The sequence below is a fragment of the Polypterus senegalus genome, chromosome 12, assembly GCF_016835505.1.
Source record: "Polypterus senegalus isolate Bchr_013 chromosome 12, ASM1683550v1, whole genome shotgun sequence".
Lineage (NCBI taxonomy): Eukaryota > Metazoa > Chordata > Cladistia > Polypteriformes > Polypteridae > Polypterus > Polypterus senegalus.
The window spans coordinates 142,985,423-143,013,000 of record NC_053165.1 but is presented as its reverse complement, the minus strand read 5'-3'; the positions used below and the strand labels follow the sequence as shown (position 1 = coordinate 143,013,000).

The following is a 27,578-nucleotide window of genomic DNA, read 5'->3' as shown; positions in this document are numbered from 1 at the left end:
CACAAGTTCTCCGGGTGGGTCTTCTGCTGGCACTTGGGTTTTCCTCCAACATCCCAATGAGGCGAGTGCTACTTTGACTGGCAGTTCTAAACAGGCCTGGTGGGAGTTGGGGGCCGAGTGTTGGGTGTACCCTGTGATGGGCTGGGGATCAACAGTGAAGAGACAAGTCCGATGCTTAGGATGCTGGCCTAATAGGCAGATTCTCTCAGTCATCGTCCAACCCGCAATATCCTAACACAGGGGTCTGCTGGAATCTCAGCCAGCACAGGGCAGGAACAAATCCCACGCAGGGTGCCAGCCCACTGCAGCTAAGAGGCAGAGTCTGAAAGAAAAATCCTTCTGGGAAACTGGAAAAACAAAAGAAAAGGTTCAAATTTGTAAAAGAACACAAGCATTGGTCAGAAACCGACTGGAAAAGCATGTCATGGCCAGCATCACAGAGTTGTCTTTTCTTTGCTGCAGATGACACTGGTATTTGGTGTGCAAGTAAGGAAGAAGTCAATTGAGGACCTGTAAGACATTTGTTTCTCAGACTACAACTCTGATGTCCTTATCCTTTTATGCAGTTGTCCATCTGGACCTTCCCAGATTAATATATACTCTGTCAAAAACATGAACATTTCTGGGTGGGACTAGACTGACTGGTACTGTATAGGAAAATTTAAGAGACTCTTAAGCCACTTAGGGAGGTGCAATTTTAACCTCATTAGTGTTTCTGGATAAACACTGAATCCCCCAAAAAAAAAATTATAACAAACATGTAAATACCAAAACGGCAACACAAATTTAATAGAAAAGGTATTACTAGTGAGCCCACGGCTGTACGGAGGCAGATTTAGTAGACATCCCTGTGGTAAGTTTTGAAACGGTCGCCATCGCACAGTTCAATGTCATAATTGGGATAGTAGAAGTGTGTCCCTTTGCGGACACTCATTTTTTACTGTTGTCTGCACATGAGGGTAGTGCCCGATACACACAAGTGCTGCTGTAGTTTGGAAACTTCAGCCACTTTATCACAATGATGAAAAACCATTCCAATTCCCCCCCACCAAAGAAAGAGGCATAAGAAACAGGATGGATTTTGAAAGGAGGTTTCCTTTATTAGAAGTTCCTTGCACTAAAAGAGATATTTACAAATCTAGACAAATACACACTCAGCAGGCAAGAATAATAAAAAAAAAAAAAAAAGGGTGTCAAGTTATAACCAAACAAAACAAAAGCTACAAAAAAAGATTACAATTCCGCCCTTCATTACTTGAGAATGAATTTTATGAATTTTTTGAACTTTTATAAAAGGAGACCATTCCCGCTTACCATTTCATGCTTAAGAGAAAATTGAATCCATAATCCTAAAACTGCTATCAATATAAAAACACAAACACGTCTTTACATAACACAATACAGCACCACTTTAATAAAATCTGAAGGTTCTGGTCAAAGTGGACACCCTTCAAGGTCATGCCATCACTCAGATGCCCTTTGTCCATGCCTGCATTAAGGGATTTAAGTAATTGGATTTATTTCGACGTTTCCTACATAAATGTGCATTCCATACTGATATAGACCAGAGTTACGGCACCCGTTCTTTCCACGTTAATGCAGCACCACCAAGCAGGCATTTCTAAGTTCAACAGTGGAGCCGGTGTCCCTCAGCCAGACCTTCACTGTTGGACTTTGGAAATCTGGAACAGATGAGGTAGAATTGACGTGTCCTGCCCACATTTCCAGTTACCACAAAAATGTCCAGAGATCATGCAGAACACAACAAAAGTTAAAAGGCTTTCTAAAATTCGTGCAACTTGAGATCTTGGGGTAAACAATTTCCTTTAAATCCTCAAGTATCCAAAGAGCACCGGGGGCCACATCAAGCTCCTCTTTTCATGCTACACTTTGGAAGCCTCCCCTTCTCGTTGGGCAGCGGGTTTGTAGACGACTTCTTTCATCTTGTGCTCTGCAGCCTTTCTTCTGTAATGAGGAAAGGAAACAAATTGAGTAAAATGTGGAATGAAAATGTTGGAAAATGAAGAATACTGGTAGTACCTGTGCTGGGAAACAAGTCAATCCATTTTTTTTTTCTTTTTTTGGAAAGAAAAGCCAAGCGAAATGACACCTTTTATTGGCTAACTAAAAAGATTACAATATGCAAGCTTTCGAGGCAGCCAAGGCCCCTTCTTCAGGCAAGAGATTGTCTTGTAACACTAAATTGGCCCAGAAAGAGCAAAATGGGCCGTGAGACACAGTGGCACCTGTAACAAAAGGCACTATACCAGCACTTGACCCAGCATAGGAACCACACTAATGAAGAGTTTTTATTTTTCTTTGCCTGTGGGTAACGCCTTCCCCGTTTCACACAGGCACAACACAGTCCCAAAAAGCACTAAGTACACACAATACTTTTTCTTTTCTGTCTCCTCCACTCTTCTCCAGCAAGTTGTCTCCCTCCACCCGACTCAGGCTGGTGGAGTAGTGTCTGCTGTCCCTTATATAGGTCACCCAGAAGTGCCCTAGGTGCTAGCTGACCCACTTCCAGGTGCTTCACAGGCTCAGGGACAGTTGCAGCACATCCTGACAGCACCAAACCGGATCCAAACAGGGCTGTAACGAACTACAATTCCCATGAAGCCCTGGGAAAGTCGGAGATATTGCTGCCATCTAGCATTCCGGGGAGGAGATGCTCTGTCCACATTTGTGGCCCCACAGTCCTTTCAAGGCAGAGGCGTCCTGGCCACCCATGACACACCCTATCCAGTTAAAATTGTTCCTTTTGTGCCCCAGATGTTACAAGTTGCTTCAGAAACTGACTGCGAATTGGAATATGCAGGACCATAGATGACCGAATCATCTGATGTAATCAATCCCAGCAGCACAGTAATACTCCTTCACTAACTTAGCATTCAAAATGAAGGCAAGAAGGACAGCATGGCAGCACAGTGATATGTTCCTGGACCTAGATTAGACTGTAGTTAGAGTTTTATATGAAGTGCTTACATTCTCGCTAGTTCCTTTTAGGGTTTGTAATGTCCTCCCATATCCTAGTTTGTGTGCGTTAGGCTAACTGGTGACTCTAACCTGGTCTTCATTGGGGTTGCATGTAAACCAGAGTACATTGGTGGGTGGTAGTGATGGGCATGTGCAGAAATCAGGCTAACAACTGAACTCGATGGCTGGCGGGTGAACACACACCCATGAAAGTCTACGCAAAATGCACACTTTCCCCAAACTTGCTCCTATACAGACTGGTTTTCCTAGTGGTCAGAACATTTACTTTTTTTACAAGGAAGTTGAAAGTTTGTGTTGTCATTAAAAGTACATGGAGCCCAGATGAAGCCACTTGCTTGGAAAACTTCCCTTATGGATACGTAAAGTTCCAAATTGAACTTCGTCAGCTCTTGACTTTCACACGTGACTCGCATATGAACTGCGGATGTTCGTGTGGCACGGATTGCATTGGTGTTTTATGCAAACAGAAACCCCAGAGATGTCATATTTTGGCAACCTGGCTTTGCTTGTTTGGATATTGTTTTCCCCCCAAACAGTTCATACGAGATGACGCACACAAGCTTTTTTTTTTTTTTTTAGTGCCTTGGGGCATATTCCTCTGCTGTTTTCCAGCTAGCTGACATTAAACAAAGAAACAGTGAGAATTAAATGAAGCAGCTTCAGTAAATGGATGGATAAATCATCAGCCAGAGTCACCCAGTTCTATAATGCCGCAGCCCAAGACACACACAGATGAGAATTAAGAGCTCACCTCTTCTGTCGTATCACAAAACAGGTCAGTGCAATGATGAGAGCAACCCCAAGTAAAGCTGCTACGATAATGGACAGCAGCATACCTAGGAAAGAAATACAAAAGTGTGAACTGAAGCACAACTGGATCAGGTCAGCGCAAATCCTGGGCAAAGATCTGCTACCCACAGAGGTTATTTTGTTTAAAGTGCCCTGAAGCTACAACTAAACAGGTGAATCCTTCCACAGTCTCCTTACCACAGGTCTCCTGTGCAGACACTTGAATAGCCAAGAAATGCCACACATGCCAGTGCCCCCTAGGAAACGTGAAGTGAAAGGCAGCCTAGGTCCAGAACAAAAAAGAAAATACACAAAATCCAACTAGGCAGAAGTTGACTGCAAGTCAGAGGTTAACCACCTGTCCTGATGGCATAGATTCACTTTCAGAATTCACCAAGAGGTGGTAAAAGGGAGGCAGAACGTATCCCACAAGCACCTGCCCCAGAGAGTATACCAGCTATTATGGGCACTGGACACTATGTCACAAGGGATTACTGGCCCTGGTGTTTGTGCCTGATCTTCAGAGGACAAACTGAGCAGACCAGTTTACAGACGCCACTGGTACCAAAAGCAGGTCTGAAATGTGTAAATAGGCCAGTTTAAAACTGCAGGAACCTGTCAACTCTGCACAGATTGAATAGGAATAAAAAAAAAAAGTCACACAACTTTCTATAGGGTGGTCCAGATCTAATTATGCAAATTTTCATTACGCTATAACTTAAGTTTATTATATAGAAAATCACCCAGAAAAATCCCGGACCATCTAGAAGTGTGCCAACTGACGACAGAAGAATCGTCTTCGCACCAAACTGGAATCATCCCCGCATAAATCAGTCATCCAGATGATCTGAACCACCTTGTAGATGTACAATGGCCTATTGGCACTATTTAACAGTGCAGAAAATGCCATTCACCCTCTCCTTCTGGTCTTAGCAGTAACGAACAAGAGCAAGTGGCACATTGTGTGTAAAATTTTTAAACTATCTCCACAACAGTTAATACATTTTATTTATACAAGGCACCTTTCTAAGCACTCAATGACAAACAAAAAAAGCACATAAAACAAAAAAAGTTAACACATCAGAAAATCTAAAAATTAAAACCAAACAAAGCCATTTTAAAACGGATGGGTTTTAAGTTTACATTTGAAAGCTGAAAATGATTCAATGTCTAAAGCTCAGATGGTAAGGAGTTCCACAGCTTGGGAGCGGAATGCTCGGCTCCCCATGGTGGTTAGACAGGCGAGAAGGTCAGGCAGGTGGATGGAGGAAGAGGATCTAAGGTTACGGGAGGGAATGGCAACATGAAGGTCGGACAGATATGGAGGGGCGAGGTTATGAATGGCCTTAAATGTTAACAGCAGAATTTTAAAATCAATTCGAAACTTATGGCCAATTAAGCTGTTCCAAGACCGAACATGGTGAATAGATGGGGTAATGATGCAAGCAGCAGAATTCTGGGCTATCTGAAACTTAGAGATTTATTAGGGAGACCCAAGAGGAGTGAATTACAGTAGTCCAGACAAGACTGTGAACAAGGATGGCAGTGGTATGGAGAGTGAGGGCAGGGGTGGAGGAGATTAAATATTACGTAGGTGGAAATAAGCAGACCAGGTGATGTTATTAATGAGAGATTGGAAAGATAGAATACTGGCAAAGATGACACCCAGACTCTTGACCTGAGATGAAGGGGAAACAGAAGTTCAATAGCATGTGAAAGATTATCAGCTTTAGCTAATGATGTTGTACCAATGAGGAGAACCTCTGTTTTGTAACGGTTTAAGAAAATTTGAAAACCAGGATTTAATGTCAGCAATGCAGTCAATAAGCAAAGATGGTGGAAAAGAATAGTTGGATTTACTAGCAAGGTAGAGCTGGGTGTCATCAGCATAACCATGAAAATTAATTTTATATTTACAAGGGGAAGGTGGTAAATAAAAAGAGGCCCCAGCACAGAGCCCTGGGGCACACCTGAAGTAAGAGTGGTGGGTTGGGATGTGAAAGTTTTAAGCTGAATGAACTGATGGAAGTCGGAGAGGTAGAATATTTATTAACAGTTGGCACTTTGTGCCACACTCTGTGGTAGGCATGCCTTCCCATCACCATAGTTCAGTTTAAGCCTGGTCATCCATCACAGGCAGAAGTTGAGCACAGGTACTATGGGGTAACTCCACAGCTATGCAGATTTATCTGATCACATCTCTTAACCACCAGAAGCTAATCCTTACTGTGTGAATTGAACTTGTTTCTCTGAAAATTCACGTGAATCCAAAAAAAAATTCCTACAGGACAGAAAGGGCAGTACCAAGCTATTTACCTTAACTCTGGTGCTGGGTCTAGCCCTAATGTGTAATACGTTAATAAAAAAAAAAATAAAATAAAAATCACAAGGTAGCAGCCATACCTAAAATGGACTGCAGTTCCCAGCAGCCCCAGAACCTCTGTGCAATTGGCCAGCTTCAGTGGCCACTGAATTTAAAAGGAAGCCTCAAGCAGCCAGCAGGATCAGAAGTGTCTTGTGCAGTTTTCTTTTAGCACTGCAGCTAACCCTCTGGATTAAAATGAATTACACCCATCAAGGATTATAGTATGACACCTGTGTTCCTGTCCCGTTCATTCATTCATGTAATCTCATCTAAACTGGACACCTTCAGAGCACACACAATCTCCACAATTCATCACCAATGGTAGGCATCACAGGATGATAATTTTACATTACATGCAGGTGGTTGTGCACTGGCCAGCTCACGTCAATCACCACCATTTGTGAAACTAGACTGTACCATGAGTGTTGGCAGTTTCTATTGCTAATCACCGTTTAGTTGGTTATCACCATTGGGGTCTTTTGGATGGGTCTCTGCATGCACTACCCAGACAGTGCTCAATCCACACTAGCCAAACTTAACTCTGGTTTAACCGAAACATTATCTGGCTGGGGGAGAGAAGAAATAAACCTTCATTTACTACATACAGGTCCTTCTCAAAAAATTAGCATATTGTGATAAAGTTCATTATTTTCTGTAATGTACTGATAAACATTAGACTTTCATATATTTTAGATTCATTACACACAACTGAAGTAGTTCAAGCCTTTTGTTTTAATATTGATGATTTTGGCATATAGCTCATGAAAACCCAAAATTCCTATCTCAAAAAATTAGCATATCATGAAAAGGTTCTCTAAACGAGCTATTAACCTAATCATCTGAATCAACTAATTAACTCTAAACACCTGCAAAAGATTCCCGAGGCTTTTAAAAACTCCCAGCCTGGTTCATTACTCAAAACCGCAATCATGGGTAAGACTGCCGACCTGACTGCTGTCCAGAAGGCCATCATTGACACCCTCAAGCAAGAGGGTAAGACACAAAGAAATTTCTGAACGAATAGGCTGTTCCGAGTGTTGGATCAAGGCACCTCAGTGGGAAGTCTGTGGGAATGAAAAAGTGTGGCAGAAAACCCTGCACAACGAGAAGGTGACCGGACCCTGAGGAAGAATGTGGAGAAGGACTGATTCCAGACCTTGGGAGAACCTGCGGAAGCAGTGGACCGAGTCTGGAGTAGAAACATCCAGAGCCACCGTGTACAGGCGTGTGCAGGAAATGGGCTACAGGTGCCGCATTCCCCAGGTCAAGCCACTTTTGAACCAGAAGCAGCGGCAGAAGCGCCTGACCTGGGCTACAGAGAAGCAGCACTGGACTGTTGCTCAGTGGTCCAAAGTACTTTTTTCGGATGAAAGCACATTTTGCATGTCATTCGGAAATCAAGGTGCCAGAGTCTGGAGGAAGACTGGGGAGAGGGAAATGCCAAAATGCCTGAAGTCCAGTGTCAAGTACCCACAATCAGTGATGGTCTGGGGTGCCATGTCAGCTACTGGTGTTGGTCCACTGTGTTTTATCAAGGGCAGGGTCAATGCAGCTAGCTATCAGGAGATTTTGGAGCACTTCATGCTTCCATCTGCTGAAAAGCTTTATGGAGATGAAGATTTCATTTTTCAGCACGACCTGGCACCTGCTCACAGTGCCAAAACCACTGGTAAATGGTTTACTGACCATGGTATTACTGTGCTCAAATGGCCTGCCAACTCTCCTGACCTGAACCCCATAGAGAATCTGTGGGATATTGTGAAGAGAAAGTTGACACAAGACCCAACACTCTGGATGAGCTTAAGGCCGCTATCGAAGCATCCTGGGCCTCCATAACACCTCAGCAGTGCCACAGGCTGATTGCCTCCATGCCACGCCGCATTGAAGCAGTCATTTCTGCAAAAGGATTCCCGACCAAGTATTGAGTGCATAACTGAACATTTGAAGGTTGACCTTTTTTTGTATTAAAAACACTTTTTATTGGTCGGATGAAATATGCTAATTTGATAGGAATTTTGGGTTTTCATGAGCTGTATGCCAAAATCATCAATATTAAAACAATAAAAAGGCTTGAACTACTTCAGTTGTGTGTAATGAATCTAAAATATATGAAAGTCTAATGTTTATCAGTACATTACAAAAAATGAACTTTATCACAATGCTAATTTTTTGAGAAGGACCTGTATTCAACTCTTTCAATCTTATTGGAGGAATACAGGATTCACCGCATGATCAATGTCAAGATAGCCTCCTATACAATTGTATCTAGTAAACATGAGCCACGGCTGATATGTAGAAGCTGCTGATTAATCAGATATTCAACAAGAGCTTAAGTCAAAAAGGGACTGTGGTAGGTGGGGCGCTCGAACAATTCAGTGAAGGGAATTGAGGAAGGGGACAATCTATGGCTCTTGATAATGACCTGCTGTAGAGGTCTTCGTGATGCAAAGCTTGTACTGAAAAAGACGAGAGCACAGCCAGTGTGCATGTATATTATACAATTACCAAAGACACCACGTTATGTGAAGATAAAGATCAGTAGCCAAAGCCTCGTCTGGAAGAAATTCCTAGTGTAGGACCAGATTGTAGGGTTTCTTAAGGTCTTATTTGTAACCCAAGTTTCCCCATCCCACAAATTACACTCAAAAAGGGGGACCAGACCCATCATAATTATATTTATTTCGATAGACCAACATCATTTTGGCTTGGCAACGCTGAAATAACACACGTTTGTGTACATATACTGCCAAATAATGAGGTAGGGCGAGGAAGGCTAGACAAATTCAGACCCCAAATGGGCAACAGGTTCTCTTCATTTGATGCACATGTTACTCTGACATGCATAGTCCAGCAACAATTCCATTTGCAATGAATAAACTCCATTAGTGACAGGACAGATTTCCAGATTTTTTCAAAAAAAAAAAAAAAAAAAAGGTAGGGCAATGTACGTACTATACATGCTAAATTGACTTCTCACCAAATGCAAAACCCAAAATTTAACATTACAATATTCCATAAAAAAGGCAAAAACAAACAAAAAAGGACCTTGAGACTCCAACCTCTGCCTTGACCAAGTTTGCTTTGCTTCAGTCAAATCACAACCTTCATGTACTTGGCATTAAAGTCAAGCTTCCTGGGGCAGATACTGCTCCAGGTCACTGGCCTAAAGAACAAAAGGCAGGATATTAGACAAGTTCACAAGTCTCAGTCTTGGAGGTGTTTATCTTGTGGTGTGTAACCACAAACCTAATCTTCTATATTCATCCTACGCAGATGAACAGAGTTTCCACCATTCCAGACTTTTGGATGGTAATTGCTAGTGCGTCGCACTTTGGGGTGGACAGCTTGAACACGAGAGGACTGAGCAATCCCTGCTCGTGGGGCGTTGAAGCTACCCCTTTGCCCACGAGCGATTCTTCTTGGGACGTGATTGAGTTCTGCAGCCTCTTTGGCTCGTCTAACTTGCAGGATTCTCTGCACAGTTGCCGGCATGAGAGAAGATCTTCCTTCAAGGTAGCTTCGAACGTTTAGTTCTGGACACACCGCTTCGCTAATAGCAGATACAAACTCTCTTGAGGAATAACTCTTCTTCAGTAATCGAACATACTTCTCCAAGGCACTGAAACTGAAGGGGGAGTCTTTAGATTTCGGATTTCCTGTCTCCCCAATAATCCCAGAGTAGCTCCAGTATTCTGGCAAGGCTCCTGGGGCATGCCCTGTGGACCGCTTCTCCCAGTCCACATCATTAGCTCCTTGAGTCACTCTACCAGTCCGTTTGCTAGCTGGAAGGTCAGGATATCCAAACTTTGAATATGGTATTCCAGTCATTTCATCATCAGTGAGGTCCCCCAAGTCTTCAAACTTCAACTTCTGGATAAGATGTCTGCGCAGGTTTGGAGGTGGCACCCTTGAAGTTCTGGCTTGTCCTGTCCCAGAGATACAGCGAGTCTTAGTTTGTGACAAAACGCATCACACACTGCGATCTAGAGCCAAATCAGCATGTTCAGCTTGATGTGGCCATGCATATAGTTAATTGGTCATGCAGGTCTTAAAACTAATCAATTATATTCAGCCAGTCTTCAAGCAGTACCCAAGAATGAGCCTTCAGAGTTCATGTTTTAGTTTCGAATGACCTTCATGCAGAGGCTAAGGAACTTCATTCTGAACATACAGGATACCTGCGTGAACACCAAATCAACAGATCTGCATGCTAATCTCCGCATGCCATGGAGAAACTAAACCAGGCAATTGTTCAAGCAGTGCACAGCCAAGCAGTCTTGCCTCAGTGGGCTCAGCGAGCAGCATCAATTCAAGCAAAATTCATGTGCCTATCATATACCATGATCATGCAGTCATATGAATGCAGATCTTATCAAGGCACTTACCTTCACGGAAGGAAGCAGAGACCTGTCTTTGATTCACATCCTTGGTGTGCCTAAAGTTATCGACCATCATTACTGGTACAGTCTCTTGGAAACTGTTGCAATACAACTTTGACACCAACATGTTCAGCTGAAAAGACAAATAATGAAGTAATTTACCTGGAAACAAACCAGCTTTACCTGCCATCTTGTTCAACTAAACATTCTTTAGAAAGCAGGAAAGTAAGAAGTCACAGGTTCTTAATGCATCTTTTGTAAGGTTCTCTTCATTCAGGCTTCAAAAGGGGACCATTCAACCAAGATGGCTACTTACTGTTGACATGTTATGGCTGGTTAGCACTACCAACCAGTTTTTACTCTGCCTCTGACACAGTCAACCACCAGACCCACACTGCCACCCTTGGACCTTGGCATCACTGGGAGAGATGTCAAAGGCACAACAGGCAAACATGGGGGTGCCCCGAGGATTGCTAATGTGCCACTCTCTACAGCCTCTCACTTGGCCCTATCTGGTCTCACTTATCCATGCTTTAACAGCTGTACCTGTCATTTCCTCGATGTTTGACAGATATGTTCTGTCATCCAAGTTTCACTATCTCCAGCTCAGCCTTGCAAATACAGACCTTATCCCAGCTTATCCATCTATTCAGCAACCCATCTCTGTTCAACCCAACTTTAGTGCAATGTCTGTATGCAATCTTGTGGTGGGTGGATGACCAGCAGTCCTTCAACTATTTTGCAAAGGTCTCTCAGTCTTGAAAATTCACATTGTGTTGCATACTTTGTCAGATGTCCAACATCCACAAGATTAGACCACAAGTCCTGGTCCAGGCTTTGATCCAATTATGTCTGGACAACTGCAGCTCTGCTGGCAGGAGTACTGGCTTGCGTCACCAAGCTGCTGCAGACATTTCAACCTGCAGCAGTGGGCACCTCTGTTCAGATCACTACATCGGCTCCCTGTAGCAGTACACAGTAGTCCAAATCCTCAAGGCTTGCCTACAGAGTCAATGGATTAACATATACAACATATGGAGATGTGGGATCATTTTTTTTTTTTTTTATAAAAATAAAGCGTACCATCTGGTTGCCGTCTCTGCTTAACAGATGGCAACTCAATCAGCAGCACTGCTTTTACAAATCCGGTTCCAAATAGTATGTAACAAACATGGTAACCAGACAAATGCTGCACTGCAATTAATGTGGAGGTCTACGTTGCTTAGATTTCCAGTCTTAGACTGGTAGCACAGGTAGGTTAGAGAATCTGAAAGGGACAGAAAAACTACAGCATATAGTAGCACATTTCTGCACTCCCATTACAGTTTCAGCTTGATGCTGCAGCTCCATAGTCCAAGTCTTTTTCTGACGAGCACAGGTACCCTTCAACTCTATGGCTGCTGAGGAGTGGGTTCTGGGTATTAAGGATACTGCTCACCTCTACTTCCGATCACTGTTCTAGGCACAATGGTGAAAGCCTAGTACTCGTTACTCCGGTTATACTTCACATTTATAAACAGGAGGGATAACTAAAGAGGCCATGAATTTATAAAACCCCAGCCCTCTAGTAAATAGCTTTCAATGTACAAAAAATGAACACAGAAGCCAGTTTGTACTCCAGTCTTGGAGGGGGAAAAAAAAAAAAAAACATTCTCCTCCAACTGGCTTTAGTGCAAGTTGAAATATTCATAGGGTGGTCCAGATCTAAATTATGCAATTTACATTACACTATAACTTAAGTTTATTACATAGAAAAATCACCCAAAAAAATCCCAGATCAAGAAGTGTGCAAACTGACATGAATAGTCTTTGCGCCAAACTGGAATTGTCCCCGCATAAATCAAAGTCATCCAGACAATCTGGATCTGCATAATTAGATCTGGACCACCCTGTATTCATTTCTCTAAGCTCAAACATCCCTCAATCTTGCCCACAGGAGCAGATTTAACAATCAAAATTACAGGCTGTGTGTCATCATACAAGAGGGCTGTGGTTGCTGCTTTCTGTTCAATGACAGCAGGTTCTTCACTTTCACAAATGCAGGAACCTGGTGGCTCTCACAGTGCATTAGAGTATCTAGTCACTGAAATGGCAGAGTATTCTCTCCTTTGATACACACTGCATACAAACACTTCAGCAGCCAAAAAAAAAGGACGCATGTGTGGCAACACACACACACACAGAGCTGCCGTACCTGCTCTGAAGAAATCTCTACTGGCTCTCTGAAGATGGTCCACAGAACACTGGGGTAGCAGGGGGGTGTTGTTAGAGAGCCATCATAACGGTAATATTCATCAAGCTTCTCAGGGAGGAGGTCCCGGATATCAAACGGCAACACTTGAATAACCTGATCTGAGAGAGCAGAAATGGGAAAGGTACAGTCACCATTATCAAGCAGACAATTTGGCTTTACAATAGACCACCTGAAAACCAGTAACAGAAGCAATTGGTTATGATGGCAACAAGTAGATGAAGCCAAACTCACCTCTAAATTTTACACTGCTCAAGTGCTTCAGAATTCTGGCAAATGCTGGACTGAACTGACCAACCTGGAAGACAGAAGACATTCAGCAAACCTGGTTCGGGGGCTTTGGAGATTCTCCATCTCATCATTCTTCAGAGTTACCTTAATGAAAACACCAAGCACTGCCAGGCCATCTGCTTTGTCAGCAGCTGTCGTCAGGTCTGCATACTTGTCAGAATTGAAATGCACAATGTGCAGCTGGGCATTGGGAAAGGGGGTGGGGGGAGAAAAAAAAAAAAAAGCCAAGACAGTGTCAGAATTTTCCTTGCTTCTAAAGGTGCTTAGAAATAAGGTATAAAGCACTTACTAGCCATGTTCATATTTGTATAGCTCCTTTCATAAGGACTACTAACCCTTTGCACAAATCAGTGATCTGACAGATTTCGTGTTCCCTTTATAATTAAAGCCAACCAAGCCATGGTTCCAAGGTTCTAGATGGGCCAGTCCTTTGAAAATTTTCAAAGAGGCCACGCTAATAACTAGAGCGGATGTGCTTTTGTTTTTCTATGTTAAGAGTCCATGACTGCAGAAAGCAAGCAGTGCACTATCAAGACCAACAGAAGCTACCAAATACTGATGAGCAGCTACCATCGGACTCAAATGATAAACTGAAAGTACGTTGGTGCTCAATGATTCTATGCTAAAAGCCTACAAGTTGTCCCATAGTGGCCGAGCAGCCGGGGGGGGGGTTTGGGGTACTAGCCCACAGTTATATTAAAAGCATTTTGCTTCAACCCTTTTTCCATGAAATACACCCAATAGCTGTACTACAGGTGGTATATTAAAAAACTCCAAGATTCAAAACACCTGGCATATCATTGATGCTACACTCAAATGCAGGTACCATAATGGCAAATCACTGGGTGCTGGTGCTTCCTTGTGAAAACCACTGCCTGACTAAGAATGGTTTAGTTCCAGTAGTGTTTCCCCAACATGCAGGCAAAACAAATACTTAACGTTTAGTAGGCAAATGAGCAGGATACTAACGAAAAACCTTCAACTTAGCCGGTGTTAGTCTTCCGACTGCTCCAGTTAGGAGTTACCACAATGGATCTTCCATATTGGTCTTCTGCATCTTGTTCGGTTACACCCAATACCTGCATGTCCTGTCTCATCTTATCCAATAACCTTCTTAGGCCTTCCTCTTTCCTGGCAGCTTGATCCTTAATATCCCAGCCTCTCTCCTCTGCACATGTCCAAACCAAAGCAATCTCACCTCGAACTGTCTAACAGCCTTCCCACCTGAGCTGACCCTCCAATGTAAAACGTAGCATGTGTTATTTCCCTTTTAAAATCCACAAACTCATTGTTATTTCACAAATATGATAATGGCCGTTTATGGACCTTGTTATGGATATAAACACATTAATGCCTTCACATGATTGGTTCTGTTGGGAACGAATGGTTTCCCTAAAGCATCTCTGATGAATCATTTTGGCACCTTTATTTGTAGGTTGCTTTTCTGCTAATCTGCTATTTCAGGATAATGTCCATGAGGACTATCTCTTCATATGTGGGGTCATCTATGGCACCAGTTGTCAGTAAACCCACATCCTGAGGTTTCTTGAAACCTTGCTAGTTGGGGATAAAATCTTTACATTCATGTGGCACTCCTCCCAATCCTGAAAAACCCTCAGAGAATGCAGGCACCTTGTGTTTGTTATGCCTGTGAAGCTCTAGAGAGAATTATGCACCTTTTAGAGCTCCTAAGGAATCTCTTCATTTCTGGAAGTAAAGAATGATCCATTCATTCTCTAAGCTACGAGTCAGGTTAAAGCAGAGATCTCCAACTATGGTTCCAATGCACTACCATAGCTGCAGGATTGGATTCTAACCCTTTTAATTAGTGTCCAGTTTTTGATGCCAATTAATTTTCCTTCAATTCGACTTGCTATTTAAGCATCTGACCCCAATCATTTTCCTTAATTAGCAGCCCAACAATAATGACAAAACAAGCCAACATCTGACCAGCTAACCTGCGTCCATCTTAGGATACCCAAAAAAAAGGGGGGGCGAAGATCTTGAGATCTTGGTAATGTCAATTGGCTCAGTTCCATACCACATTGATAGCGCTCCAGGGGTGGGGGTGTTTAGGGAATAATAAATAAGTTTAGAAATATCTGCTGTGGCAGAATGAGAGTACTAACAAGCCACTGAATTTAACAAGAACAGGTTGGTCATCTGTTAGTAGACATCTCATTTTTGTTTGGGTGGCATTCAGGTGCCGGAATCTTATAGTAACAAGACGGGAAAGTTCATTAGCAGGAAAAACTGATCACGATGCTAGAATGAATACCTGCAATGACAGTAGTGCTCGCAGACAACATTTGGGGACCCTTGAGTTACAGGATAAAGCATCAAGACAGGTGCCAGCCTATCATACAGCACACTCCTTCACACCAGGTCAATTTGGAGCCAACAAGCCAGATTACATGATCAGATTGTCCACTCAAAGCTGCTCTGGACTGGATTGTTGAGCCATACCTCTGCTGCAAATCGCTTTCCATTGATGGTGTGCTCCGAGCCCCATGGCTGCATAGTGCTCCCCCAGTGCAGGTGTAGCTGAGCTGCAGAGTAACGGTAGGGCAGACCTCCGATGCACATGCTGGATGGCAGTGACAATTCCACTAAAAAAAAAAAATAAATAAAATTTTAAAAACTGAGAAAGCAAAAAGGAGTCATGCTCTGTGCTAGTCTCTGAAGACAATGTACTGGCAGATGCAAGTCATTACACTATGGCGAGGAGTGTCAAGACAGACTTGAAGCCATTAGAATGAGTTTCTCTACACCCCCTTCTCTCTAGGAACATAGGCTAAGGCAGGGGCATCGTGTTCTGCCATCTAAATTTTCACTGAAGATGAAAAGGAGTGCAGAAGGCAAAACTTGCTGCAACGTGTGAAAGGCACTATAAAGCTCAACACCAGCAGCTTTACTCAATTACAGCCAGCAGCAGAGACATGCAAAAAAAAAAACCCAAAACAAACCACACACAAATGCAGTAAATTCCTGACATCAGTAATTTATTTCAAAGGAGTTAAAGACCGCACTTTAAGGAATTAATGGGTAACATTTATTGGTCACCAATCCTTCATACACTACCAATAGTTAATACTAAAAAGAGCCAGACTGGCAGTTCTCATTCTTAATCGGCCTTTTTTTTTACTGTTTGAACTAGACATTGAGTGGATTAGTATTGTTAAAACAGGACTCCTGTTGAAACTGTAAAAGGTTACACAGCATGTTTCCATTTGAAAGTCATAATACTATAGATCTTTAAATAGTCCCTTTTTTGTATCATGGCAATTTAGAGGGTATGGCTGGGCAGGAAAAACACTGCCGTTATTTTGCGAGCTCCTTTAAATTTTGATGGGGGGTGGGGGGCAAAACACAAACTGAAAAGCAGACCAATGGCAAAATTTAGTTGAGAAACTGAGCAAGTCCTCCAGTAGTAGTGCAAGATTGACTGGCCCACTGCTGGGGCAACCAGTTTGTGGGCAAGCCTGCTGATGATACTGGGAATGATGACAGCATCATGTGGGCAGGCACTGGTTTCAATACCCATAAGGTTTATTAGGGTGTGTAAGAGACACCAATTCAAAAAGGAGCATTTAAGCCAGGGAGTCTTAACTCTAGGGTCACATTGTAGCCACAAAGTGGGTTGTGAGGGTCCCACTGGGACAAATTTGCAGATAAGTGAAATTTATTTTATTTATTTTTTTAAAAAAGTCAAACAGACCACTTGCTTCAGCAATAAAAGATGCCGATACTTATTTGGTCACTTTCTTGGAGGTGGCTCATGAGAAACTAAAAGGTTACAAACCCGGATTTAAGGGCAAGCGCACTACAGAGAGTACCTGGTAGGGTAACAGTAGAACATGGAGTGTACCCGAAGGCAACTGGCAAAGTATAATGAAACAAGGGGAGAAGCCCCAAGAGCAGTAACATTCTAAGAGATACAAAGCTACTGCTTTAAACCCAGGAGACATCAAGATGGGAGACTGCAAATAAATGTATAGAAGAGTTTGCAAAGTATGCCAATATGTTGACAGCTCACTTAATAAAAAGAATCACTGGAAGTTTGGATGAAACACCAGCAGCACTGGTTTAAAAAAAAAAAAAAAAAAAGTACATGATTTATGATTATCAGAAATGTGACCACACACACCTTACTTTTCCTAATATACCGCTTTAAGAAAAAAAATTCATCTAGTCACATAAAAATACCATATTTTAAGAGGAAAAACACATGCAAGCAAAGTGGTTGCCAACCTTTATGCCCTGTATCCCTATAAAATTTCTTGCACTCCCCTTACAAATGTAAAATCACATTTAAGATGAAGTCAAATTTATACATTTTTCTACCTCTTGCAGTACTGAGGTCGAACAAACTGAACTCCCAAAAGTAAACTTAACTCTGTGCATACAATTTAAACTGAACAATTTACCTTTAATACGGTAATTACAATCGTGTAAAATGTGTCACCCGTGAAGCTTAGACACTAAGGACTACCTGGGGCCGAGATATCCCGCAAATGGTCAAGCGCCTTAAAGAAATGATACGATCCATGATCAGTGCTGGATTAACCGTAAGCAAAGGGGGCACCACAAAAATTAAACTAAATTTATCGCCATTTTCAAAATTTAATGAATAAAGCCTCCCTGTACCTCCCTATGCCTGGACTGTTCGTAGATGGCGCCTTACACAGTGAGTTCTGCATACTGGTGCCATCTATGATGGGGAATTCCCGTTTCATGGGGATTCCCTTAAACGCCACGTTGTCAAAATATTGGGAAAATTCGATTCAAAACAAGTTTATATCTCTTAAATATAGTTAATAGTTGATTAAAAATCATGTAATTGTTGTTTCGTGAATTATGGTTATTTAACTTAATATATATTTTTGCTTAAAACCGAAAATAACGCTTTCTATACGCACTAGAATTTTTTTTTTTTTTTTAACATTAATGGTCACAAACTGCTCAGCGCTAAATTTTCTCGGTTGAAATATATTAAAAATCCCCTCAGAACAACTATGCATCAAAGCAGGCTGGATGCATCATCTCTAATATGTATAGAAGCAGATGTGTTACGCAAGATTGATTATGAAGATCTAATCAAGGAGTTTGCAAGGAAAAAAGCAGAAGAAAAGCATACAAAAAATTTTATATATATATATCCTTCTTACTATATGTATGTTTTGTTTAATTTAGAATTTTCGATAATAAAATTTTCTAGTTTGTTATTGTTTAAATATTTTGAATTACTAGTGTAAGGGGGCACCAAAATTATTTTGTGCACCTAAGCGTCTTAATCCGGCCCTGTCCACTATCAAGGGGTTTTAGGGATGAGGTAAGCAGTGAAGACGACCGTGAAGCAACGGGTGCCGGCGCACAGCTAAGCAATGAAATCCAGAAGACGAGCCGAAGTTCAAAAAACGGCTGCACCGCACAAATAAAACTGCCACGTGACTACCACAGGACCGCCAGAAGGGGAGTTGGAGGAATGTAAACGGCTAGCAAAAAACGTCAAAAATCAAAAATTCGCGACGTTCAGGTCTCAATATAAAAATCAATTCTACACCTCGCCCTTCCCTACGGATTATTACAAAAGGTTTGCCTTTACGAACGCTCAGACCATTGCCTTGAAGACTCGTGCACTCGTGATTACTATCTTGTAGCCGTCTGTGAGTTTTGCTTAAAACCAAGCAATACAGGACAGCTAAATAAACACTGTAGCAGCAGCAAGCCGAGACTTGGCTACAATTAATTTCAGAAAAAGAAACTTTAGTGCACAAAAACAAGTTTTCAATTACCTTCACTTTTACTGAACCGACATGCGTCACGAAAAAAAGAAAAAAAAAAAAAACACCTGTTAGCATTACTTTTCCAGGCTCCAGGATGTCCATGCCAATGATACACCAGCTAAACGCTTATGGCGCCTTCGACTGGCACCCATCGTGTAGGTTTTCATTAACATGAAAGATTAAGGAAATCGCATCCATGGAGAGAGCTCGCCGACTAGACGCAAATTAAAACCACCCACCAATGAAATTGCGTTGTGGAGAATTTACACAGAGAAAGCCTTAGACCTACTAATTTTTTTATTGATTATGTTACTGGCAAGGGACGTCGAGCTATTAAAAGATTTTTTTTTTGCGAAGCGGCGTATCTCCTTATACAGAGAATGGCCGATTTACATGAACTGCCCTCACCACCGGTCACTTCGATTAGTCGTTACTTTACCAGTAGCAGACAAAACCCGTTCGTAGCAGGCGTACTCGCTCTTAAACAAGGGGTTCGATGCTTTCCACAGGAATCCAAATGTTTCAAGGTGTCACTTTTTTATTGATGTACGGAGTTCTGATTGAACAAAACTAACGTGGTATTAGTTTGCCTGCAAGTGTCTTCATTTTCCTCATACACACACCTAATGTTCTTTTAATGAACAATGGTGTGGTTTGATATGGAACAAAAGCCTCCAAAGCTTCCATATTGTAATCTGTTTAGCTGGCTAATAAAAAGGTGTAATTTTGCTTGACTTCTCACTACATTTATAATGGCTAACAGTACAAGACCCTAGTACTATGAGCAAAAAGTTAGAAAGTCTTAAACGTCCATATTTAAAAATTTACCGGTCAAATCTTGAATTTCATGTGAAAAATAAAAGCACTGAACTGCATTTTTCTTCAGTGTGTTGCAGTTTTGTAATGAGATTGTAACAAGATTTCAGGTGACTGCTAAGAAATTTGTACACCATATTCTCCTTACAATCATTAGTCACCATAAGTAGTATAATTTATGCTGCACAGTAGCATGTCAAGGGCTTGAATCCCATTCCTGGTCAAAGTCTGAAGTTTACACTTTTACCTCATGTTTTCCTCCCAATTCACCTAAATATGCAGCACATCTTTGGGGATATAGGAATAAAAATTTGCCCTAGAGAAGCGTGTATTAATGGGCCCCCATAATCAAGGAAAGGCTTCAACCCTCGTAACTGAATTGAAATACAAAATGTCCACACTACCTACCTACCCACACATCTATCCATCCATTATCCACCGCTTATCCGAGGTCAGGTCATGGGGGCAGCAGCCTAAGCAGGGAACCCCAGACCTCCCTCTCCCCAGCAGGACCCCTGAGGCGTTCCCAGGCCAGCTGGGAGATATAAACCCTCCAGCATGTCCTGGGTCTGCCCCGTGGCCTTCTCCCAGTGGGACATGCCCAGAACACCCCCTCCCCCCCGGAAGACGTCCAGGGGGAATCCTGACCAGATGCCCAAACCACCTCAACCGACTCCTCTCAATGCGGAGGAGAAGCGACTCTACTCAGAGTCTCTCCCAGATAACTGAACTCCTCACCCTCTCTCTAAGGGAAAGCCCAGCCACCCTGCAGAGAAAACTCATTTTGGCCGCTTGTATCCACGATCTTGCTCTTTCAGTCACTACCCAAAGCTTGTGGCCATACGAGAGGGTAAGAACGTAGATTGACTTGTAAATTGACAGCCTCGCCTTTTGGCTCAGCTCTCTCTTCACTATGACTGACTGTTGCAGAGCCCACATTACTGCGGATGCCGCAACAATCCATCTGTCAACCTCCTGCTCCATTCTTCCATCACTCGTGAACAAGATCCTGAGATACATTACTGCCTTGAGTGGAGGAGTGAAGTATTCCCAACCCGGAGACAGCATTCCAACCTATTCCGGCTGAGAACCATGGCCTCTGATTTAGAGGTGCTAACTCATCCCCACCACTTCACACTTGGCTGTGAACTGCTCCAGTGAGAACTGTTCGATGAAGCCAACAGAACTGTCATCCGCAAATAGCAAAGATATATATTTTTTTTTATTAATTTCATTTCTATTATGAACTCAAATCTATTTCCAAAGTTTGGATTTTATACTTTCCTATGTAGCATACTGTATGTACAGGGGGAGATTTTTACACCTGTAGTGGTCTTAGTGTATGGAGTACACTTCGCTCTCTACTCAATTATGGTAGAATGTAGAATTGCTTGACAAAATAACCTCATTGTGGGAAGGATCTTTGCACTTTGAGAAACTATATGTCAATAAATAAATCTATCACACATTGTAGTCTTTTAATGTATGGTAGGCTGCCTAACAGACTAAGAAAACCTTGACTTAGCCTGTGTGGCTGTATGCAACAACAGTCCTTTGGTATTGGTCATCTATTTGTAGTTTTTGATTGAAAAGTTGATGCATCTAAATAAAAGGTTCCTACTGGAACTTTCATGTGGATGGGACTTTTGGTAACCTAAAATGGTTCCCCTATGGCATTGCTCAGAAGAGCCACTTCGGCAACTAAGTGTGTAGTGAACTTCCTACTTGCATCAACATTAATGTGCTGTGAAAAATTGGGAGGACAGGAGATATAAATTTCATATAAAAACCAAATGCAGCTCAATGATTGGAGATGTACTTAACTTAAAAATGCAGCACCCAATGACTGGAAACAGTTTTCAGGGTTTTACAAGGTAGGAAAATAATTTAGATTAACTGGGTTTGAGACTAAGTTCATGTGGCTTCAGAGTTTATCCTGGCAGCACCAGGCAGAAACCAACAGTGGACAAAACGTCAGTTGATCACAGGACCCACTCACACACACATTGAGTCCGGTCAAAGCCAGCAATTAAAGGAACTCCTGGGTCTTTGGGTACACAAAAAGAAAAAACACACTCAAGTATGGGAAGTATAAACAACGTCCAGGCCCAGGAGTTGAACCCACCTGCTGTATATGAGGCGTGCAGTTCTTAGAGCACCGATTTCTGTACAAATTAAAATGGCTTGTGTGATTGGCTTGTGTGATGGGCTTATTTCCCCATATAAAGCAATTCGCTGTTCTGCTGCAGTTCAGGACATTGATGGGTTACAACATTAATCTTGTTATACTTGTACATTGGCAATTTCTGTCTAAATAAATAAAAATAAATTTATTTCCACCTCACCTGAATGCCCATTGTTTTTCAGGTTCAGCATTGAGGCCCCAGACACATTATAGTAGAGAAGTTCAACTGGCTGCAGGGAGGCGTCATACTGCACCACATCACTGCGTATGTCAATAGGGGACTGGTGCACCCCACCACAATATGGGAAGTTTTTGTTCCAGTAAAGCTCTCCATCAGGTCCTTTATATTTATTAAAAAAGAAAAAGAAAAAAAAGTTTAGCAGCTACAGAGTTTTTGCTTGGGGTGATTTATCCAACATTTTAAATATTAAAAACCTTCAGACAATTCAGGATCTCAACTCAAGGATAAAAACTTACACATACAGTACATGCATGCATTTTGCTTGTGCAGACTGCCAATGGAGGAGATCATCATGAACACAAGTGCCTTTAAAGCTGACTTATGTGGGCTTATAAAAGCTGAACATGATTAAAAGGTGCACATGTAATTACACCCAACGTAACCATCGCCACCCATCATCATCTCAAACAGCAGTCCTTCAGACTCTGAAAGGCATCAGGTCACCTTGCTGAACATCCCAATTAGCAGAGATATGGCAATCAGTTGAGCTATACCCTAGGGGGCTGCAGGTTTTCATCCCAACTACTTTCAATCAGCAAGTCATGTTACCTCCAGTTAAGCTCCTTGTGTAATTAGGCAACCCTTTTTCCTTGGTTTGCCTTCAGAAAAGTGCCATAGTGCAAGATTTACATTAATAAATTTTTTGCTGTAGCTTTAAGTACATAATTCTGCCCCCCCTTCACATTTTGTAATGATTTTACTCTGTTAAGTTTACCCAAATAATGACAGTTGCATAAACTTTGGGTACACACGGCACTAAAGGCAAAAGGCCAGCAGTTATTTAGTATTAGCCACTTGTGTACTACTTAGCAAATACTTACTGGCTTAAAATAACCCAAATTAAAAAAAAATTCTAAACACACACGTTGTTTCATCCATTAGTTATTTAGCATAAGTAGTTTATGATTTCTGGATTGTCATAAGAAAACAGAAAATGAGAAACAGCTTGATCAATTAATGGAACAGTCAGATGAATATTAAAAAAAAAAATAGTTTAGTGGGTTTCAAACTGGGCTTGAACACCCCAGCAATACTGAAAAAGCAAAAACCAACTTTGTTGAATTTGGAGGAAGTGGATTTATGATGAAACACTTGTCAGTGTGTGTTTAAATTTGCACCCCAAATCTGGAGCAGGTTCACAGGTATTGCATTCTCTATACATGTTAATGGGGATGGTCAGTGGATAGGCAGGGTAGAAGTGGCGGCAGTGCAGGGATTCAATGTAATCTTCGTAAACTGTGCATGCGTTCCTCCCCACTCACCCTGACTCGCCCATAGCAATTTTCCTCATATCAAAATGGCATGCATGTTGCATTGACAGCTCTAAACAAGCCCCATACGAGTGCAAATGTGAGTTTATACAGGAGTGTACCCTGTAACAGACTGGCTCCCTGTACAAGTGTGGTTGTTGCTTTGAGTTACACGCATCAGACAAGACTTCGGCATAACTGGATTATGTGACTCTAAAAAAGGAGCAGCCACAAGTAAAGCAGAAGCTGGGAATTTGTGATGCCACTTACAGCCAAGGTGTGCGCAGTGGCAGAAATGGAGCATACCCCCCCCACCCTGCTGCATTTATTAGATACTTCTAACCAGAGTTTCTTGCAAGCCACAAGTGCAACCATAGTTGTACAAATGGATGAGAGGACTTGCCCAGGGTCACAGCAAGTGGTGGGAGTTTAATTTGAAACCTATAGGCTCTTTGATAAGGAATGCCAATGCAAGGTGGTTAACAGGGCGATTTAAATAAATTAGTCACAATCTTTGTGCTTTACACCACTTATCAATCTCACTGCATGTTTGCATTGCACAAATGAGCCTCCATTCATTCCTTACAAAAAAATCCATTGCAGGAGAGCTCAGTTGATGCAAAATTTGGTTTCTGGCAAGTAAGCATCTGCTCTTTGTAGCTCATAACTGGCATAACGCCAACACTAAACAATATAATCCAATAGGAGAAAATGACAGGTCACCAAGTAAGCAGCCTCTGCAAGGTGTCTTGTCAAAACAAGGGTGTCTGCTCATGTGGGTGCAGTGCCTGTGGTTAGGCAGGCTATCTGTAAGTGATCCCACTTTCCAAGAAAAATAATAAGGAGCCGCAAACAAAATGAAGACAGTCGTAACGTCCTCCTAGATAAATGCTCACTAATGAGATGTTCTACAGGCATGTGGCCAGACAACAAAAAAAAAATAAAACACCACGCCTAACAGTGCAGAAGAGAAGCAGGCTGACCAGTTTCTCTTGAAGCATCACTGCTGGCTTATTGGTGCTTTAACATGGGGGGAGGGGCTATTCACTACAGCCGCAGAGAGAAGAAAACAAGGAGGCTGCAACTTCAATTGACAGTAGATGGCCACATATAACAAATAAAAGCACCACTTGGCACTGAATTACAGTGACTATGAAGTTGACGTGAATAAAATTAGAATTAATCTTTACAATTAAGGCTCTACAGGGCAAGCGAAAAACTGCATGAAGCAGGTTAAATGCTTTGAAAGCAAAAAAAGCATTTTATACAGTTCCTCTCAATCATGAGCACCAACTCAAGTTCATTACAGAGCTTCGGCGTTTTGTTTTTAATTGAACAAGCGTTAATCGACGGTGCCAGGCATACAAATGAAAACCAAGCCAGTAACTTTTTGGTTTGAAGTCCAATGAATAAACAAGCGGGTCACGCTACCTTCCAGCCAAGGCATTAGTGACACTTATTATGGGCACCAAATTAATTTCTGCTCCAAAATACAATTACTGTATCCCTCAAAATGCATCATTTCACATGACCTCAGCAATTTAAGTAATTTGTCTGTCATTGTGCATTTTGCTTTCTAGCGGTGAAGTGGATACACTTATTCAGCAACGCATGGCTCCGCTTTATAATTAGCACTTTACGAGGAGGCTTAACTATCCCAGACAGACATGAAGGCGTCTTGAAATAAAACATCTTGAGAAGCCCGACCCACAGACGAGCCCAGTGCAATACTTACCCGTGTAGGTCCACTTTGGCCCTGTATAAAAATAGAATGGAAAAGTGAAATTAGGAAACAGTGCTCCTAATATACACCGTTTAGTCTCTGGTTTTACACACTAATAAGCCTTCTACAGAGCGTTGAGAAAAAACAAAAAACCGCAGTAAGAGTCAAAATGAAATCAATAGTCGAACGTATCTAAAGGCTTCATAAGTTTCCTTAGCAGTAGAGATTTTAGTGGGCAGAACGAGACTTTGGAAAATGTTCGAATACATTTGTAACGCGTTAAGATAACTCGGTCAAGGTGGTCTGCGAAAGGCTGATTTAACGCAGCGGACGACCAGCGCAACACAAGCCTGCAGCGGATAAGGCGAAACACCGACGAACAGAAGGCGCCGGCTATTTCTCTTACGATTAGGCGGAAAGGGGGCGTGGTTACTAGAGATCAAGAGTTAATTGGTCCACATGTGGAACTCCATACCACAATGGGCACACATTTACTCGCAATAGATGGGGTAACATTTGAAATGGTTCCTTCGCACTCATATATACAAGTCTCGCTTTCTAGGGGCACCTGTCCAGTGGATTTTGGAAAAAGGCGAAGTGAAATTCGGCTAAAATCCGCACGCGCATATTTTAGAATTACAAACCAATACTAAATGCCGTTTTTCATGGGGGCTACAGGGTCGAAGTCGTCGTTAACGCAGCTGTCCGACATCTCTAGGACACCTGAACGCCGCCCCGGTAAACTTTCTATGGAGACTTACAAATGCTCTTGTCCACGTGGGTTCTGCCCCTGAAAATTTTTTAAGTGTCGAAAAATTAAAGTTATGTTTGCCTGTAATAGATAGATTCGGGTCGATTCTTGTCTTGAACTCTTTGGTCTTCAAACCCGGGGGTTGTGGATTCAAATCACGCTACTGACACTGTGACTATGAGTAGGCAACTTCAACTAGGCAAATTGTGCGCAACTGGTATTTCTGAAATGCAAGTCGTCTTGGACAAAGGGGTAGGTCAAATAAATGTACAAGAACTCAACGCAAATGCCCTGTGGCATTTAACCCCTTGTTTGCTCAGAAGTGCCATATTTCACTTAGAACTGTTTATTTTTCAACACCACTGTAGTCATTTCCATTGTCAACGTATCGAGCTGCACTTTCACTAGTATGACATTGCATCTGACCCTTACATGGTGCAGGTGGCGGGTCCATGTCACCTAGACAAACGTCACTCACCGAAAAGCACTGTCCAAGCCAGCCTTCAGGAAGGTATACTGCACGAATATAACGATACACACATGTGAAATGTCAATTACTGCAGCGATCCGGAATCCGCCTGACGAGTTACCTCCGGGAGCCTGAACGATGCGCTTCAATTGATAGGTGATAAAGAAAACAATGAACTGATGGTATTCCACGGACTTTGTCCAATTCCTCTCTTTATCAAGGGATTATTAATACCAACATGTTCGACGGCACATTGCAGTTCTTTCAAACGCTACAGGTTTTTCTTCCGAATCTTCATCAGCAAATGCTGCCTAGTTCACCGAAATCCCGAAAATTGGTCGCGGAGTAATTCATCACACTCCATTAGAGTGAAGGAGAAAGCGATTTTAAACTCCATGGGGAGGTGAAAAAAAAAATCAGTCTTCTTATTTGATCTTCTCAGCTACGCTTGAAGCTTCTACAGGGTGGTCCAGATCTAATTATGCAGATCCAGATCGTCTGGATGACTGACAGGGACGATTGCAGTTCGTCGCGAAGACGGTATTTCATGTCGTCAGTTCGCACACTTCTCGATGGTCCGAGAATTTTCGGGCGATTTTCTAGTTATAGCGCAATAAAAATTGCATAATTAGATCTGGACAACCCTATACAATGTCCAGGCCTACGTAAAGAAAGAAGTTCGGTCGGGGTTGTACCATTGGGCCTTTAAGTCCATTCCGATATGGAGTGCCGAGTGATTAAAATCGTCTTTAATGCCTTAACGGTTGCGCCAAGTTCAATGTGCAGCATCAAATGCCTGGCTACAAGCAAGTTGTCGCTTCGATTGTTCAGCGACAGAGTCACTGACCGGACAGAACCACGAACCGATCGAGACTCAAGAGAAGTTTTAAATATCAGGAGCGCCTTTATCAACGTGTTTAAGAAAACTAAAAGTTCAAGTCTTAAGTAACGTTTTATCTAGCAGCAACATGAAAAACGGTTTCCTATGAAATAACTATTAGGAACTATCTAACAATTTTAAAGCTAGTCTCTCAATGGTCAATATAAAGTCTACGCGCTCACAATCTTCAGATCAATGTAGCGAAATGCAAGGCGGTATTTTCTTAATTAGTAAAAGAGCTTACAGTGGCGTATCTCAACAACTTAAAATTTATTACCCTTTGCATTGGGATCGCTATGGACAGCGACGATCAGATACGTTAGCAGCGCAGGTAGAAACCGCCAAGTCATTTCTAGTACTCAGGTGAGCCTCCAAACACGCGCAAAAAAAAATCCCCAAACG

General features: G+C 42.1%; 1 protein-coding gene across 2 annotated transcripts; it reads right to left on the bottom strand.

The window, feature by feature from the left end:
• Positions 1–1,334: 1,334 nt before the first annotated feature.
• ca12 (carbonic anhydrase XII) lies at positions 1,335–27,578 on the bottom strand. Of its 2 annotated transcripts, XM_039773684.1 has the most exons (10): positions 27,454–27,575; positions 25,089–25,109; positions 22,023–22,202; positions 15,542–15,684; positions 13,160–13,255; positions 13,019–13,082; positions 12,728–12,885; positions 10,540–10,666; positions 3,752–3,836; positions 1,335–1,965 (listed from the first exon to the last, which is right to left on the bottom strand). In XM_039773684.1, exons 1-10 carry the CDS (start codon positions 27,524–27,526, stop codon positions 1,884–1,886), a joined length of 1,029 nt encoding a protein of 342 aa, XP_039629618.1. In that variant the 5' UTR covers positions 27,527–27,575; the 3' UTR covers positions 1,335–1,883. The 2 variants fall into 2 exon arrangements, with proteins under 2 accessions (XP_039629618.1, XP_039629617.1); XM_039773683.1 differs by lacking the exons at positions 1,335–1,965; positions 3,752–3,836 and adding an exon at positions 8,808–10,080 and having other exon boundaries at positions 27,454–27,578.